General features: G+C 35.2%; 1 protein-coding gene across 1 annotated transcript in view; it reads left to right on the forward strand.

The window, feature by feature from the left end:
* LOC142352242 (ribosome maturation protein SBDS-like) overlaps nt 1-15,983 on the forward strand; it is a 105,021-nt gene extending 89,038 nt beyond the window's left edge. Inside the window, exons 3-5 of the mRNA XM_075404709.1 lie at nt 13,956-14,132; nt 14,678-14,882; nt 15,477-15,983. Coding sequence (XP_075260824.1) covers nt 13,956-14,132; nt 14,678-14,882; nt 15,477-15,943 — 849 coding nt within the window. The 3' untranslated portion in view covers nt 15,944-15,983. The remainder of the gene's footprint in view (nt 1-13,955; nt 14,133-14,677; nt 14,883-15,476) is intronic.
* The last annotated feature ends 2,362 nt before the right edge of the window (nt 15,984-18,345 follow it).

Genomic DNA, 18,345 nt, shown 5'->3' on the forward strand with positions numbered 1-18,345 from the left:
TTGAACAAGTCCTTGATCCGATAAATTTTCTATATTTTTCAAAATAGAATAAGCGAAAAAGTCGATATTTCCGATTGAAATACGAACTTTTTTTCTAGGAACATTAGACGGATCATTCTTTTTGCATTACAACCTTAATAGTACTGGCAGTCTGGGATATCAATTTGGTTCACTTTGAACAAGTCCTTGATCCGATAAAATTTCTATATTTTTCAAAATAGAATAAGCGAAAAAGTCGGAATTTCCGATTGAAATACGAACTTTTTTCTAGGAACAGTAGACGGATCATTCTTTTTGCATTACAACCCTAATAGTACTTGCAGTCTGGGATATCAATTTGGTTCACTTTGAACAAGTCCTTGATCCGATAACATTTCTATATTTTTCAAAATAGAATAAGCGAAAAAGTCGGAATTTCCGATTGAAATACGAACTTTTTTTCTAGGAACAGTAGACGGATCATTCTTTTTGCATTACAACCTTAATAGTACTGGTAGTCTGGGATATCAATTTGTTTCACTTTGAACAAGTCCTTGATGCGATAAATTTTCTATAATTTTCAAAATAGAATAAGCGGAAAAGTCGATATTTCCGATTGAAATACGAACTTTTTTTCTAGGAACATTAGACGGATCATTCTTTTTGCATTACAACCTTAATAGTACTGGCAGTCTGGGATATCAATTTGGTTCACTTTGAACAAGTCCTTGATCCGATAAAATTTCTATATTTTTCAAAATAGAATAAGCGAAAAAGGCGGAATTTCCGATTGAAATACGAACTTTTTTTCTAGGAACAGTAGACGGATCATTCTTTTTGCATTACAACCCTAATAGTACTGGCAGTCTGGGATATCAATTTGGTTCACTTTGAACAAGTCCTTGATCCGATAAAATTTCTATATTTTTCAAAATAGAATAAGCGAAAAAGTCGGAATTTCCGATTGAAATACGAACTTTTTTTCTAGGAACAGTAGACGAATCATTCTTTTTGCATTACAACCTTAATAGTACTGGCAGTCTGGGATATCAATTTGGTTTGCTTTGAACAAGTCCTTGATCCGATAAAATTTATTTTTCAAAATAGAATAAGCGAAAAAGTCGGAATTTCCGATTGAAATACGAACTTTTTTTCTAGGAACAGTAGACAGATCATTCTTTTTGCATTACAACCTTAATAGTACTGGCAGTCTGGGATATCAATTTGTTTCACTTTGAACAAGTCCTTGATCCGATAAATTTTCTATATTTTTCAAAATAGAATAAGCGAAAAAGTCGATATTTCCGATTGAAATACGAACTTTTTTTCTAGGAACATTAGACGGATCATTCTTTTTGCATTACAACCTTAATAGTACTGGCAGTCTGGGATATCAATTTGGTTCACTTTGAACAAGTCCTTGATCCGATAAAATTTCTATATTTTTCAAAATAGAATAAGCGAAAAAGTCGGAATTTCCGATTGAAATACGAACTTTTTTTCTAGGAACAGTAGACGGATCATTCTTTTTGCATTACAACCTTAATAGTACTGGTAGTCTGGGATATCAATTTGGTTCACTTTGAACAAGTCCTTGACCCGATAAAATTTCCATATTTTTGAAAAAAAGAATAAGCGAATAATAAGCGAAAAAGTCGGAATTTCCGATTGAAATACGAACTTTTTTCTAGGAACAGTAGACGGATCATTCTTTTTGCATTACAACCTTAATAGTACTGGTAGTCTGGGATATCAATTTGGTTCACTTTGAACAAGTCCTTGATCCGATAAAATTTCTATATTTTTCAAAATAGAATAAGCGAAAAAGTCGGAATTTCCGATTGAAATACGAACTTTTTTTCTAGGAACAGTAGACGGTTCATTCTTTTTGCATTACAACCTTAATAGTACTGGCAGTCTGGGATATCAATTTGGTTTGCTTTGAACAAGTCCTTGATCCGATAAAAATTTTATATTTTTCAAAATAGAATAAGCGAAAAAGTCGGAATTTTCGATTGAAATACGAACTTTTTTTCTAGGAACAGTAGACGGATCATTCTTTTTGCATTACAACCTTAATAGTACTGGCAGTCTGGGATATCAATTTGGTTCACTTTGAACAAGTCCTTGATCCGATAAAATTTCTATATTTTTCAAAATAGAATAAGCGAAAAAGTCGATATTTCCGATTGAAATACGAACTTTTTTTCTAGGAACAGTAGACGGATCATTCTTTTTGCATTACAACCTTAATAGTACTGGCAGTCTGGGATATCAATTTGGTTCACTTTGAACAAGTCCTTGATCCGATATAATTTCTATATTTTTCAAAATAGAATAAGCGAAAAAGTCGGAATTTCCGATTGAAATACGAACTTTTTTTCTAGGAACAGTAGACGGATCATTCTTTTTGCAATACAACCTTAATAGTACTGGCAGTCTGGGATATCAATTTGGTTTGCTTTGAACAAGTCCTTGATCCGATAAAAATTCTATATTTTTCAAAATAGAATAAGCGAAAAAGTCGGAATTTCCGATTGAAATACGAACTTTTTTCTAGGAACAGTAGACGGATCATTCTTTTTGCAATACAACCTTAATAGTACTGGCAGTCTGGGATATCAATTTGGTTCACTTTGAACAAGTCCTTGATCCGATAAAATTTCTATATTTTTCAAAATAGAATAAGCGAAAAAGTCGATATTTCCGATTGAAATACGAACTTTTTTTCTAGGAACAGTAGACGGATCATTCTTTTTGCAATACAACCTTAATAGTACTGGCAGTCTGGGATATCAATTTGGTTTGCTTTGAACAAGTCCTTGATCCGATAAAAATTCTATATTTTTCAAAATAGAATAAGCGAAAAAGTCGGAATTTCCGATTGAAATACGAACTTTTTTCTAGGAACAGTAGACGGATCATTCTTTTTGCATTACAACCTTAATAGTACTGGCAGTCTGGGATATCAATTTGGTTCACTTTGAACAAGTCCTTGATCCGATAGAATTTCTATATTTTTCAAAATAGAATAAGCGAAAAAGTCGGAATTTCCGATTGAAATACGAACTTTTTTCTAGGAACAGTAAACGGATCATTCTCTTTGCATGACAACCTTAATAGTACTGGCAGTCTGGGATATCAATATGGTTCACTTTGAACAAGTCCTTGATCCGATAAAATTTCTATATTTTTCAAAATAGAATAAGCGAAAAAGTCGATATTTACTATTGAAATACGAATTTTTTTCTAGGAACAGTAGACGGATCATTCTTTTTGCATTACAACCTTAATAGTACTGGCAGTCTGGGATATCAATTTGGTTCACTTTGAACAAGTCCTTGATCCGATAAAATTTCTATATTTTTCAAAATAGAATAAGCGGAAAAGTCGATATTTCCGATTGAAATACGAACTTTTTTTCTAGGAACAGTAGACGGATCATTCTTTTTGCATTACAACCTTAATAGTACTGGCAGTCTGGGATATCAATTTGGTTTACTTTGAACAAGTCCTTGATCCGATAGAATTTCTATATTTTTCAAAATAGAATAAGCGAAAAAGTCGGAATTTCTGATTGAAATACGAACTTTTTTTCTAGGAACAGTAGACGGATCATTCTTTTGCAATACAACGTTAATAGTACTGGCAGTCTGGGATATCAATTTGGTTTGCTTTGAACAAGTCCTTGATCCGATAAAAATTCTATATTTTTCAAAATAGAATAAGCGAAAAAGTCGGAATTTCCGATTGAAATACGAACTTTTTTTCTAGGAACAGTAAACGGATCATTCTCTTTGCATTACAACCTTAATAGTACTGGCAGTCTGGGATATCAATTTGGTTCACTTTGAACAAGTCCTTGATCCGATAAAATTTCTATATTTTTCAAAATAGAATAAGCGAAAAAGTCGATATTTCCGATTGAAATACGAACTTTTTTTCTAGGAACAGTAGACGAATCATTCTTTTTGCATTACAACCTTAATAGTACTGGCAGTCTGGGATATCAATTTGGTTCACTTTGAACAAGTCCTTGATCCGATAGAATTTCTGTTTTTTTCAAAATAGAATAAGCGAAAAAGTCGATATTTCCGATTGAAATACGAACTTTTTTTCTAGGAACAGTAGACGGATCATTCTTTTTGCATTACAACCTTAATAGTACTGGCAGTCTGGGATATCAATTTGGTTTGCTTTGAACAAGTCCTTGATCCGATAAAAATTCTATATTTTTCAAAATAGAATAAACGAAAAAGTCGGAATTTCCGATTGAAATACGAACTTTTTTTCTAGGAACAGTAAACGGATCATTCTCTTTGCATTACAACCTTAATAGTACTGGCAGTCTGGGATATCAATTTGGTTCACTTTGAACAAGTCCTTGATCCGATAAAATTTCTATATTTTTCAAAATACAATAAGCGAAAAAGTCGATATTTCCGATTGAAATACGAACTTTTTTCTAGGAACAGTAGACGGATCATTCTTTTTGCATTACAACCTTAATAGTACTGGCAGTCTGGGATATCAATTTGGTTCACTTTGAAAAAGTCCTTGATCCGATAGAATTTCTATATTTTTCAAAATAGAATAAGCGAAAAAGTCGGAATTTCCGATTGAAATACGAACTTTTTTCTAGGAACAGTAAACGGATCATTCTCTTTGCATGACAACCTTAATAGTACTGGCAGTCTGGGATATAACTTTGGTTCACTTTGAACAAGTCCTTGATCCGATAAAATTTCTATATTTTTCAAAATAGAATAAGCGAAAAAGTCGATATTTCCGATTGAAATACGAACTTTTTTCTAGGAAAAGTAGACGGATCATTCTTTTTGCATTACAACCTTAATAGAACTGGCAATCTGGGATATCAATTTGGTTTGCTTTGAACAAGTCCTTGATCCGATAAAATTTATTTTTCAAAATAGAATAAGCGAAAAAGTCGGAATTTCCGATTGAAATACGAACTTTTTTTCTAGGAACAGTAAACGGATCATTCTCTTTGCATTACAACCTTAATAGTACTGGCAGTCTGGGATATCAATTTGGTTCACTTTGAACAAGTCCTTGATCCGATAAAATTTCTATATTTTTCAAAATAGAATAAGCGAAAAAGTCGATATTTCCGATTGAAATACGAACTTTTTTCTAGGAACAGTAGACGGATCATTCTTTTTGCATTACAACCTTAATAGTACTGGCAGTCTGGGATATCAATTTGGTTCACTTTGAACAAGTCCTTGATCCGATAGAATTTCTGTATTTTTCAAAATAGAATAAGCGAAAAAGTCGGAATTTCCGATTGAAATACGAACTTTTTTTCTAGGAACAGTAGACGGATCATTCTTTTTGCATTACAACCTTAATAGTACTGGCAGTCTGGGATATCAATTTGGTTCACTTTGAACAAGTCCTTGATCCGATAAAATTTCTATATTTTTCAAAATAGAATAAGCGAAAAAGTCGGAATTTCCGATTGAAATACGAACTGTTTTTCTAGGAACAGTAGACGGATCATTCTTTTTGCATTACAACCTTAATAGTACTGGCAGTCTGGGATATCAATTTGGTTCACTTTGAACAAGTCCTTGATCCGATAAAATTTCTATATTTTTCAAAATAGAATAAGCGAAAAAGTCGGAATTTCCGATTGAAATACGAACTGTTTTTCTAGGAACAGTAGACGGATCATTCTTTTTGCATTACAACCTTAATAGTACTGGCAGTCTGGGATATCAATTTGGTTCACTTTGAACAAGTCCTTGATCCGATAAAATTTCTATATTTTTCAAAATAGAATAAGCGGAAAACTCGATATTTCCGATTGAAATACGAACTTTTTTTCTAGGAACGTTAGGCAGACCGTTCTTTTTGCATAACAACCTACTACATCCCAAACATGAGGTGCACAAAAAACCAGCGGGGGGAACCGACTAACCGGCGTCTCAACAGGGCAGGGGGGGTGTGCACCTCATGTGGGCCCGAGGCCCTCACCTTATTATTATTATTATTATTATTATTATTATTATTATTATTATTATTATTATTATTATTATTAATTCGTGGATATGCCACTGGGGAATCACGCCTCGCGTTTATGACCCCGCCATTGGTGAATGACCATCCAGACTAGAGTCAAGCTCAACAGAGTCTTCTTTCCACACTGCTTTAGCTTTGCCCTTTCCCAAAGCTGTGGTTTCGCTGGATAGTAGATAGCGACAGTAGGAATCTCGTTAATCCTTTGATGCGCGTCACTAATTAGATGACGAGGCATTTGGCTATTTGTAAGTAGAGGGAGAGCAGTCAACCCACTCTAGGTACCCCTCACTCGTCACCACTTTGACGGGTACGGTCAGTAACAGGTTGCAGATGTTGGTTCTCCTGTTTCAGAGGGTCAAATTGGGGGTATATTTAATGGTCAACAACTCAAAACCGGCCGAACGAAACACAACCAAATTTGGACCAAAAACAGTATCCCTTGCGACACGCTCTGTGCCAAAATATCATATAAATCGGTTCATTCTATGACGAGATATTGCATATTTAAGGTACCGTACGGATCTGCACAGAAACGAGGAGAGGTGACCTGCAGAGCCAAAATTGACCATCTAAACTACAGAAAACACCCTATAAAACATATATGGGGAGAATCCCCATTATCACACGAGTCTACCGAACTAACTATCGAGTCTAAAATAGCCAGTTTTGATGGTGTAACATGTAGATACACCAAAGGTACCGGACACCAATATGTCAAAAAGGGGGTATGTGTCCTGGCCAATTTCTCGAAAACGGTTGAACAAAAAAAACGCCCTACAGTTTGTAGCACGGCTTGAGACACGCATCATATTAAAAAATGAGCCCAATCGGTGCATTCTTCAAGGAGTTATAGCAAAAATAATGTACCGTATCAAATAACCATAGAGGAGAGGTACCTCACCTTCAGAGCTAAAATTGAACACCTAAACCTCTGAAAACGCTATATAAAGTATATATATTCGAAATCTATGTTAGACGGGCTATTCAAAACACTAATTTTGTCACCAGAAGTAACGAAATTCAAAGGTTCAAGGTGGTGCCGGATGGTGTCAACTGCTTCTGGGGCTAAAACCGAGGGCAAGTTTACTGGCCAATTTCTCTAAAACGGCAGAACAAAAAAAAATGCCCTTAACACAGTTTGTAGTACTGCTTGAGATACGCATCATATTAAAAAATGAGCCCAATCGGTGCACTCTAGAAGAAGTTATAGCAAAAAGTAGGTACCCTGCCAAATGTCCAAAAAAGCGAGGTGACCGCTGTTCAGAGCCAAAGTTCAACGCCTGAACTACTTAAAACACCATATAAAATATATATGGGGATACTCCCCACTAACTGAGGATTCTAAAACACTAACATTCTTTGGGTTACTCTCGTGTTTTGTTCTACCGAAATTTGGGTCACCCAGAATAGCCCGAAAATTCGACCTATTTCAAATTTGAACATTAATAACTTTTTGATTAGGCCGATTTGGGAAACCAACCAAACACTGCAAGCAAGACGGGTTCAGTGCTAACAAAATGCGACCACTCCCGTTTAATTTGGTCCAGTGCTTTAGCAGATATTAACAAATTACTTCTCTGTACTTCATTTTTTGGGCTAAAATCGAAGCCCAAGATCTCCGGAACCGACGTAAAACAACGTGAAACAGCGTTCTCGGCGTATTTGTGGGTGTAACTCTGGTTCACTTCCACATTCTAGGTCACGGCAAACCTTCATGGTGAGGTGGGAAAAAATTTCCCACCTCACCATGAAGGTTATGATGTTTTGTGTGTTTTGACATAAAGCAACATCCAAAAAAATTTGATGAAATCGTGAAAAAAGAAAAATTGTTGAGTTAACCCCATTTATTGGTACAATTAGCTTGCAGAACCTAAATACTGTCCAGAAAACACAAAAAGCACGTCTGAAAACTTGTTCATTTGCAAAAAAATCATTCATTTGGTCAAATGACCTATTTTGACTACCAAGATTCACATTTCGCTAAAATACACCATCAAAACGTGTAAAAAAATGGTACAATATGTATACAGCGACCCTCCCCATTAACTAAGCAGTCTAACAAACGATATTGTTTGATCTTGACACAAAATTTCACATTTATGTCACCGCTGAAATAGCCAAACAAGGCCCAAATTCGAGGTTCGGCGCCCACTCAACTCCGTAAAATCATTCTAAAAATATATATGGGGATCCTCCCCACTCTCAGGGGAATTCACTGAACTAATTAATGTAAGTTTATCCTGGTTTTCTGGGGTACCCGTATTTGGAGAACACAAATCACCTAATTGGTAACTTTTTAAAATTTGAAAAACTTTTTTTTTAAAAGTGAATAACATTTTCATCGCGACGATTTAGGACAGTACCTATAAGCGAAAACAAGAGGATTACAGCATCAGAAGAATTAGTTTCTGCCCGAAAAATTTGAAAGGGTACTTTGGGAGATATCAGCGAATTACTGAAGTGTACCCCTTTTTTGAGCTAGAAGCAGAGCCACAGTTCTGCAGAAATCAAGCATAGCTGTTAGCAGCCGTGCTAACGTGTTTGTGGGAGTAGCTTAGGTCCACCAATTAAATCTTTGGCACGGCAAGCCTTAATGGGGAGGCGGAATAAGTTCCCAGGTCACCATGGAGGCTAAGATGTTTTGAGTGGTTGACAAAAAAAAACAAAAAACACACAGAATTTTGTTGAAATTGTCAAAAATGAAAAATTGTTGAATTAACCATAACCATCAAAAAACTAGCTTCACGGACAAAAATATGATGTAGAAAACGGAAATTAAATAGGGAGAAGGACGTATTATTGAAACTTTAACACTCCAACTAAAAAAATAAAAAAAAAACGGAAAATTTTGACTTGCATCAAAATAACATGCTGAAAAGCAAGTGCAGATTAACTAAGGTTAACGAAGAGCTCGGCCAATACTGAATGCATGGTAGATCACAGAAATTAAAGCCAAATTGACGAAAAAATAGCAATTTTTGAAAAATGGCATTGCTTTTCTTGTTTTGTCAAAGATAATCTTCTTAAAAACCACGGAAGATTGAGTGATTAATCATTTGAAAAAAGGTTTTCAGATGACTCAAATGATTAAAAATAACAGATTTTTTATGCCATTTTTTCGCTGCGACGTCATTTAATATCAGTTCGTTCTCAAAAACAGATTGCTGGTTCAAAATCTGACAACAATGAAATACTACAAAAGCTTTGATGTTGCAAAAGTTACAAAATCTTTATCAGAAAAAACTTGGATGATTTACAAAAATGATAACAATTTAGTGATCCTGGCCTTGAGTTGAATGTTTGTGAAAACGTCAACCAGTAAGAAATTTTAAGATAGACTACTGGCAAAAAAACAAACAATCTTTTCAACGCATTTTTTATAACAATTTTAGTTATTGAGTGAGTGTATTGAAATCTTGTGTCTATGCTGTATATTTGCAGTTAAATTGAATTGATTGATTGATCCCAATAGTTGATTGATCACAATAGTTTCTAAAAATTACCTTCATGAATTAAAAATTGAAGCAGATAACCCAAGTATCTAGTTCGGTTTGTATAAAGTAATTTTTTTCAAACTATTTGTTCCCTTAATGCATGTAAGCTTCACCAAACAACCCATCCACTCATATTAGTACCTGATCCTATGCACCTAAATGCCATTAGACCTTTTTTTAACAGAATGCCAAAAAATTCATGAAATCCTAGTCATAGACTTTACACTATACATAGTTATGACCTCACGTTAATTTTCTTCAACCATAGTTTCCTACTATTTTTTGGCGTACTATGGTAATCAAAACAACTTCATGCTTTTATTTTTGAACCCTTTTTCTAAAGTCATGGGCCTAGAAAGCTTTGCCGCGACTGGCTTGAAAAAAAACTGAGGAAGCAGAAAGGTGGTCTAAAAAATTTAACCTCATTTATTGAAAGAACGGCAATTATAACGTTGTTGACATATCCCGCCTCTGTTAGCTGGGCTTAAATGCCAGACAACAGATGCGTCAAATGCCGATAATAATGTCTTTGAAGCAAAATGGCACAAACAAAAACAAAGACTGCAAATTATTAAAAAAAAAACGTTTTTTTTTTTGCTTGATTTTTCACGATTCTTCGTGCCATATGAACTTTTTGCTACACTCCTGCTCACATTTGACTACCCTAGAGTAGAATGATGAGTTTAATTTAAGAAAAACACCTGTAAACGATTTTTTTGCTCTCTCTATGAGTAGCCCAGTACATCGTTCTGACGAAAGTGCTTTTTTAAGCGAAAAAAAAATCAATCCTTTTTCATGCAAAATGAATACCGGAGTGAAAAATGCGGAGCAAATAGGTTTTTCCCTGCTGAAAACCATATTTTCAACATTTTTGATTCAATTTTTTGGTTTTTCAGATTTTTGGAAAAGTCCGGTACATCTTTCCTGCTGATGCAGGGGCTCTTAAATTGCTTAAATTTTGAGTTATAGTCAAACTGTTTTTCAACCCAAAACAATCATATCAGTATAAAGCACTTGTAAAAATGAGTTAATTTCCCAAAGGAAAATGCTCTAGCACTATTATTTGCAATTTTATTGAAATTTTAAAATTAGTAAGGAAATGGCACAAAATTGGCTTTCTAGTCAAACTTTTTCAATTTTCGTCGTATGTGCATTCTAAAATTTTTCAACGTGATCCCAGAAACAATGAAACAATTGATCTCCCAGGAGGTCATACGAGCCATAAAAAATGCATTTAAACAACAAGAAGTGACTTTTATTCCAAATGTTTGAGAAAATTTAAAACTCCAGAAAGTGAAATTTTGTGCTATTTTTATTTTTTAGCCACTACGCAGATCCTAAAAGGTTCCCAAAACCAATTTTCTGACGTGGTGAGCGAGGGGGACAAATGCGGTGAAAAATATAATCGAAATCACCCTATACATCGATCTGACTTGGCTGCACTAGTAGCAGCCGGCTATTATAGTGCTCCTAGTTTTACGACGAGTATTGATGGAGCATTTTTTTGATCGATATTTTTTGGATTGTATTTAGCAGCATATAAAATTCAATGCCGCACCTGAAAACTAAGTGTTTAGGTCAGACGGCTCAACGAATTGAAGGGCAGAGAGAAAAGAGAGTTTTCTCTTCATGACGCATTTTTGAGAGAGCGAGAAAACTAAGTGTGAAACATATTTCGCTGAGAGGGGGAATTTTTTTGATCATATGCTGCCTTTTCAAAGCAGTTTTTAGTTTAAACTCGCTTTTTAGGCTAAAGATGTTTGTCTCAGTTATTTAAACTAGTAATAGTGCCTTTGGAAGTGTTTTTGACCATATATTTAAGGACATAATACTCTTAAATTCAATTTGGAGCTATATTCACAATTTTGCAATATTGGATCTTTTTTAGCGGTTTTTCTTTCTCAATCTCTAAAAAATGGTTGCGAATCAGCATTTTACCATTTTGTGGGCAATTGTTTGATAATTTAATTCGATAATGTTTTCTGACTTTGTCATTTTGTTCCTTTCCCTTCCCTTTACTGGGTTTTCTATTTAACATTTTTTGTTGGTCTTTTTGTTATTTTTTAGTTGTTTATTGAGTTGAAAATAGACGTATCACATGCATGCACTTTGACAATTTGCGTTTTGGAGGCGCAACTTGTGAAGAAGTTTTTGTTTAACGCTTTATCAGCTTCTGTTGTCCAGCTATATTTCTGGTCTGTCTATATTTATTCTAACTCGGTTGCTATGTCACCACGTTTTGGGGCTTCTAACCTCCGCATCTTTTAACTCTCCTTAAACACGCAGCCTAACGTAGTAAATGCGTTTTCAGAAACGCTATGCCACCATATAGAAGCTCGTTATCTGCACAAGTCTTAGCGCTCCTTAATCATAAATTATAGCAAAGCCAAAAAATGTCTTGAACAAAATTTGCTTGTACATAGGGCAATAGTACATAGTTGTTTAAACTAGTAATAGTGCCTTTGGAAGTGTTTTTGACCATATATTTAAGGACATAATACTCTTAAATTCAATTTGGAGCTATATTCACAATTTTGCAATATTGGATCTTTTTTAGCGGTTTTTCTTTCTCAATCTCTAAAAAATGGTTGCGAAGTAGCATTTTACCATTTTGTGGGTAATTGTTTGATAATTTAATTCGATTGTGTTTTCTGACTTCGTCTTTTTGTTCCTTTCCCTTCCCTTTCCTGGGTTTTCTATTCAACATTTTTTTGTTGGTCTTTAGTTATTTTTTAGTTGTTTATTGAGTTGAAAATAGACGTATCAAATGCATGCACTTTGACAATTTGCGTTTTGGAGGCGCAGCTTGTGAAGAAGTTTTTGTTTAACGCTTTATCAGCTTCTGTTGTTAGATTCTTTTCCGTTATTTTTCCTGTTGTTTTTCAAAATTTTTAATTAGATTTAGTATGTGGTTATTTATTGTGTCAGTTATTGTGGTCAGTTTTCTAATTCGAGTCAGTTCCGGATTTCATTGACTGTTTTTTTTACTTCGTCGAACAAACATTTGTTTCGCTTTACCTCATTTTGCCGGTTTTTTGACATTATGCGTGAAATCTTTGACTTCTCTAGGCTAGTTTTACTCATCTCTCATTCTACTCAAAGGGCTTTTAAACAGCAGTTGCTCAGCAATGCAATTAAAAATGAGCAGAGTCAGTATAAAAAAAAACGAAATCTGAATTTGAAACGGGATAAACCCATAAAGCCCAATTTCAGATGCCCGTCTTTTGAACATTGCTCTTGTAAGTGTAAGTTACCATCTCTAATGCTTGTTTGTATTGATACTAGCCCGCGTATCCTCTCACTGTGAAACAGGAGTGTGTTTAACTGCGAAAGGACATCAAAATTATTTGCAAGGTGTTTTCGTACAAAGAACAGTTTTCATTGTTTTCTATTTTTTCAATCTTTCGGTAAAGTTCACGCTCGGTAGCAACTCGAGCGTGAACTTTACTTCTAATATACTTTTACTCGAGCGTGAACTTACTAAATTTGAATTGCTCTCGAACGAAGTTTGAAGCTGTTATTGTAAACGTGTCTTTGTTTATGCAAATTTGTTGCTTGACCGTTTCCACTTTTCGAGTGATTTTTACCCTTTGAATTTTTCGTTTTGAGTGATCAAAATTTTTCTCGCATTCTTAAGTGTCAGATCCATTCAGTTGCAATTCCATAATATTAAGCAAAACTGCTCCAGACAAGAAATTCAATATGTGCACAGGACGTTGTTAAGTCCCGGAGAATAGAATAGAGAAAACATTTTTTTGGTTGCATTTTGCTTTTTTGAGACTGCAAGCCAATATTTGATTATTATCAATTAAATAGAGCGTCATTCAGAGGGTTATCTCACAAATCGAAGAGGTGGCTTTTAAGCTGATTATTGTTCTAGGCTGTTTTTTGGTTTCTCTGGACTGTTTTGTCTGGGACTGTTTACTAATGTCCGGACACGGTTCCCTTACAATTTCAGAACTTCAAATACACTGTGTAGTTCGTTACTTAACCTGCTCTGTTTTTGAATCCGCTTACCCTTAGCTGACGTGACTGTGTTTACTTATGTCACACTTCACACATCTGTGGTGCGATTGCTAATTTGTATTAGTTCCTAATTTGTATTAGTATAGCCTTCAATCATAACGCTCCATGTGGTAAAATTTGAACAGGAAAAAACCACAACGCAATCCAGCAGATATATTCTGACAGTATGAGAAGTCATACTACCTAATACCAGATGATAAGTCATGCTACACGACCTGCCTAAAATCAGATGAGGCAAAAATAGAGAGTATATTTATTAAGGGCAGCTGTTGTGCAAAAGTTGGGTCTTGAGTGAGAATCTAACTATTGGCTTAATTGTGTACATGAAACCTTATGGATTATGATAAAATAAGAAAAAAAAATAGCTATTGTTTAGTAACAATTCCTCCTAGAATGCGATGAGATGTTCAGGTGCTATGTTGGCGTGCAGGAACAGAGACGGACATTGACGAGGTGCTTCAGACCCCGACTGTGTTCTCAAATGTCAGCAAGGGACAGCTGGCACCCACTGAAGATGTGAAGAAAGCATTTGGAACTGAGGATGCGTTGGAAGTGTGCAAACGCATTCTGCAAAAGGGAGAATTGCAGGTGAGAGAACCCGGTTCAGTATGTGCTTTGCAACTCCTAATTCTTGACTCTAACCCTAAACGTAACTCCAGATAGTGTTCTTGGGTTTGCCACCAAAAATCGTGTTTGCAAGGCTTTGTAGTCATTTGAGTTTTATTTATGCTCTCATAATGATTGGGCAGCCTAATAAAAGGTAGCATCAAGAACAAGAGTTGCTTTCGACTGTGTATTAGCTACAGCTCAATTCTTACCATTTTAAGGGCATTAGATAAAAACGCAAATAGGCTCAAGCTGTTCAAATCACTATTGACGTTAAATAGACACTTGTTTTTGTCCACACCGATTTGTGAAAACTATGATTTCAATACGCTCCGAGAACAGGAAACGCTATTATTATACAGTAAAATGATAATACTCTAATGACAATATGCTAATGTCAGATTTTAAATGAATGCGGCTGAATGGTCATAAATCGGGAATCACGTTTCTATTCTACACAACTAGGGAATCCCGCATTTGCAAGTTTTAAAGAAACGTGGAAAAATGTAGAAATCTGTTAATTGCAGGTAAGTGAGCGAGAACGTCAGGTTACTTTGGACAGCAAGTTCCACGAGATAGTGCAGTTGGTGACTGAGAAGACAGTGAACCCAGAAACCCAAAGACCCTACCCTCTGGCCTCAATAGAACAGGCGCTGAGGGATGCCCACTTCGCTATCAAGAATCACAGGAACTCCAAACAGCAGGCGCTCGAAGCTATCAGATTGCTAAAAGGTTTGAAAAACTTGAGAACTGGGACTTGAAATGCTGCCTGTTTTGATAACATTAAGAAGTCATAATTTTGCTAGCGGTTTCAAATCTTTGAGCATAGTTGGCAAGTACGAGTATAATTTAAGTTTGAGCTTTTGTGCGTTTTTGACTCTTGAAAGCTACTGATGGCGTTCAGAATGTTAAAAGGATCGTTTTACTCGACAAGAAGTCTGATTGAATTCAAGGAACTGCTAAAGTTTTATCAATATTTTTATTGGCGAAGATTCCTTCGTCAGATTGAAGGCTTAGTGAACCCTTTATTCATAAAGTATGTCACCCAATGAGCGGGGACGATCAACACTAATAAGGTTTGATATCTCGCCCAACGAGTGGGAGTTCAAAATTCTATGTCTCTGATTCCATCTAATTTGAATTGAACTGATAATAAATAATAGTTCATTAATTCATAAGATGTTGCAAACAGGTTTCCAGTCGACTTATGACCCCTTTTTTACAGGAATTATTTTTATGTCCAGTTAATAAAATAAAAACCGATTTAAACCGACTGGTTCCCTGGTCGGTTTAAATTTGACTGTGTTCTGAAATGTGAATGTTTAGAATCGATTCCAATCCAACGTGCTCAAATGAAAATGCGAATTGAGTGCTCGGCCAAATTCTACAAACAACTTCTAACAGATTTGAAAGCTCTGAATAATATGACTACCTCTAATGCAAACACACAACCAGCAACTTCTTCATCGAATAGTCTGAAAAACAGTAAACAGAATCAGACCGGCAAAAAGTCAAAAAACAAACAAAACAAAGAAAATAGCTCCGATTTAAATGAAGAAAATGCAACCAATGAGAGCAGCGCGCAGAGTTCAAGTCAGCCAATCACAGGAGCAGATTCTTTGGTTGTTGAAAATGACGAAGTTAACGGAACTGAATGTGAGATAATTTTGCTAATTGACCCTGGACTGATCAAGAAAGTTCAAGAAACAGTTTTAAGTGTCTGTAAAGGTCAAGCTGTTTGTGATGTTGTGTCGTTGAAAGAAACAGTTGAAGGTGATGAAATTATAACCTAGCTTCAACCCCAAATTTTAAACATATTTTATGTACTTGAAATTTTTGTTGGATTTAAGGCGAGAGATTCAGATTAGTGAATGAGGTTTGAACGAGCTGCAAGGTCTTGACAAATAATTGATCGTAAGATCCAAAAGAAACTGTCGGATAATGATTTTTCAGTGGCCATTGTGCGCTGAATTTTTAAGTAGAGTAAGAAAATGGTGTTCGAAAACATTTTCTCGATACTGGCTTTTTGTTGACCCGCGACACGTTGAGCGCTGTTTATACTGTTTTCGAATTTGTTGAACTGCTTACCTTAAAATGGTTTCCCAAATTTGTTCTCCTTTTTAGGCCTAGTTTGTACGTTTCCCTTTGAAATTGTATTGGGGCGCTGTCTTTTTTCAAGGCTTGTTCACTTTTTTTTTTACTTTGTTAATAGCCGCCCTCATCTTCTCAGCCGGCTATTATAGCGCTCCTATTTTTTTTTTTACTTCGTCGAATAAAAAAATGTTTCGCTTTACCTCATTTTGCCGCCTTTTCAACATTTTGCGTGAAATCTTTTTGACTTCTCTAGGCTAGTTTCTCTCTTCTCTCATTCTGCTAAAAGTGAATTTGAACATCAGTTGCTCAGCAAAGCAATTCAAAATGAACAGAGTCAGTATAAAAATTGAAGTCAGAGAAACGGTATAAACCCATAAAGCCCAATTTTAGATGCCCGCTATTTGAACGTCGTTCCTATAAGTCTTAGTTACCACCTCTAATGCTTATTGGTGTTGATAGTAGCCCCTGTAGCCTCTCTCTGAGAAACAGAAGTATGTTCAACTACGAAATGCCATCAAAATAAATCGGACTTAAAAAATATTTTTGTACAAAAATCTTTTTTTTTTTCAATATATTCTGTTATTTCAATCCCAATCATGCTTATTGGAATCAACGGCGGCTATTTTCCGGCAATCTGCCGGGTATGTTTGTCATTGAGATATCAAATCAGGGTGATGATTTCGGTCACGCTGGAGTAGTAAAGAGAGCGTAAAAGTGAGGTTTGAATTTGTGATTTTTTGAATCTGCCTTTGAAGTGGAGCGAGAAATTGGTGTTCGAACAAATTTTCGGGTTTTGAGAGGGAGTTCTTTTGAACGAAGTGCGGCAATTTGACTTTTTTAGCGTTCTTTCTATTGAGTGCTACTGAAATGTTACACATGTGTTATAGTTAAGCTTCTTTGCGATTGCCTGTGCACCTCAATGGTACGTGATGTTTATTGTGACTTTGACACTATTCGTCATAAAATATTGTTTTTTTCTAATTTTTGTCAGCGCTTTTTCCATTATTTCTGTTGTGTTATTGATTAGTCTCATAAATTATAGGTCTTATCGGCTGCTAAAGAGGCATATGTGAATCAAATTAATATTTTTAGTTCATAGCTAAAGGTTTCTATGGCTTTGACAGGTCGGTTGCCAATGAGTCAGCTGAATTTAAATATTGACCTGAGTTAATAAAACTGGTTATTCCAATTTTGACACTAATTTCTGAAAAAAATTGTTAATTCACTGCTAATTTCTGCCCGGTTTTTGTTTCTATTATTGTGGTCCTTTCTTTTTAATAGCCGCGAAGCGATAGCGGCTATTATTGAGGAAATCGTGCTTTTTTTAATTCGTCGTCTCCATCAATGATTCTTGCGACCTGACTTAAAGCAATTAGAACCCCTTGGAGTGTTTCGAACGCATGTTTCGATTTTTTTTGAAACACAAAACATTTCTGAGCTATATCCCCTCTAAATCAGATTTCCCCCGTCTGTCGGTCGAAAGCTATTCATCCTTTTTTAGGCAGTTCATATTTATCAGCCTTAATTTTTGTATTCTTAATCGTCGCGAACATCACACCATTTCGAAAACGCAACGAACGTATTCATTAGGCAAGCAGCGTCGAAAGCGAGTTTTTCAGCGTCAAAAGTTGTTTTTCACTTTTCCCGCCTGAACCATGCCAGATTCTGTTAATTGGAATCTAAATTAAGCATTTGAAGAAAAGCAAAACTTGGTTTTAATTGAAATCACAATTGTGCTCGTAGATTATCAGTTCAATGTCAAAAGATTTGAATTTTTTTGTGAAACAGAAGAAACCTACAAAAATCAGCCCGTTTACTTTGCTGCATCATATTTATGTTTCGCTAAAGACTTCAAAACAGTTGAGAACAATTTGTCAGAAATGGGGATCTATGATATATTCTGTAGCAGAAAGGTTCACTGTTCTTTGTTAAAAAAAAACGAAAAAAATGTGGACGGCCTTTTCGAACATTTCCTAAAAAGTTACAATTTGTAAGAGTTTCATAAATTTGGCTGTCAAAAACAACAATGCAGCGTTTCTCAATTTTTCGTTTGTTATTTTCATTGTCGGTTTTTTAATAAAATTTTGTTTGATAAAATACA

This window comes from Convolutriloba macropyga, chromosome 13, assembly GCF_964194025.1.
Source record: "Convolutriloba macropyga chromosome 13, txConMacr16.3, whole genome shotgun sequence".
In the NCBI taxonomy this organism is placed as follows: domain Eukaryota; kingdom Metazoa; phylum Xenacoelomorpha; order Acoela; family Convolutidae; genus Convolutriloba; species Convolutriloba macropyga.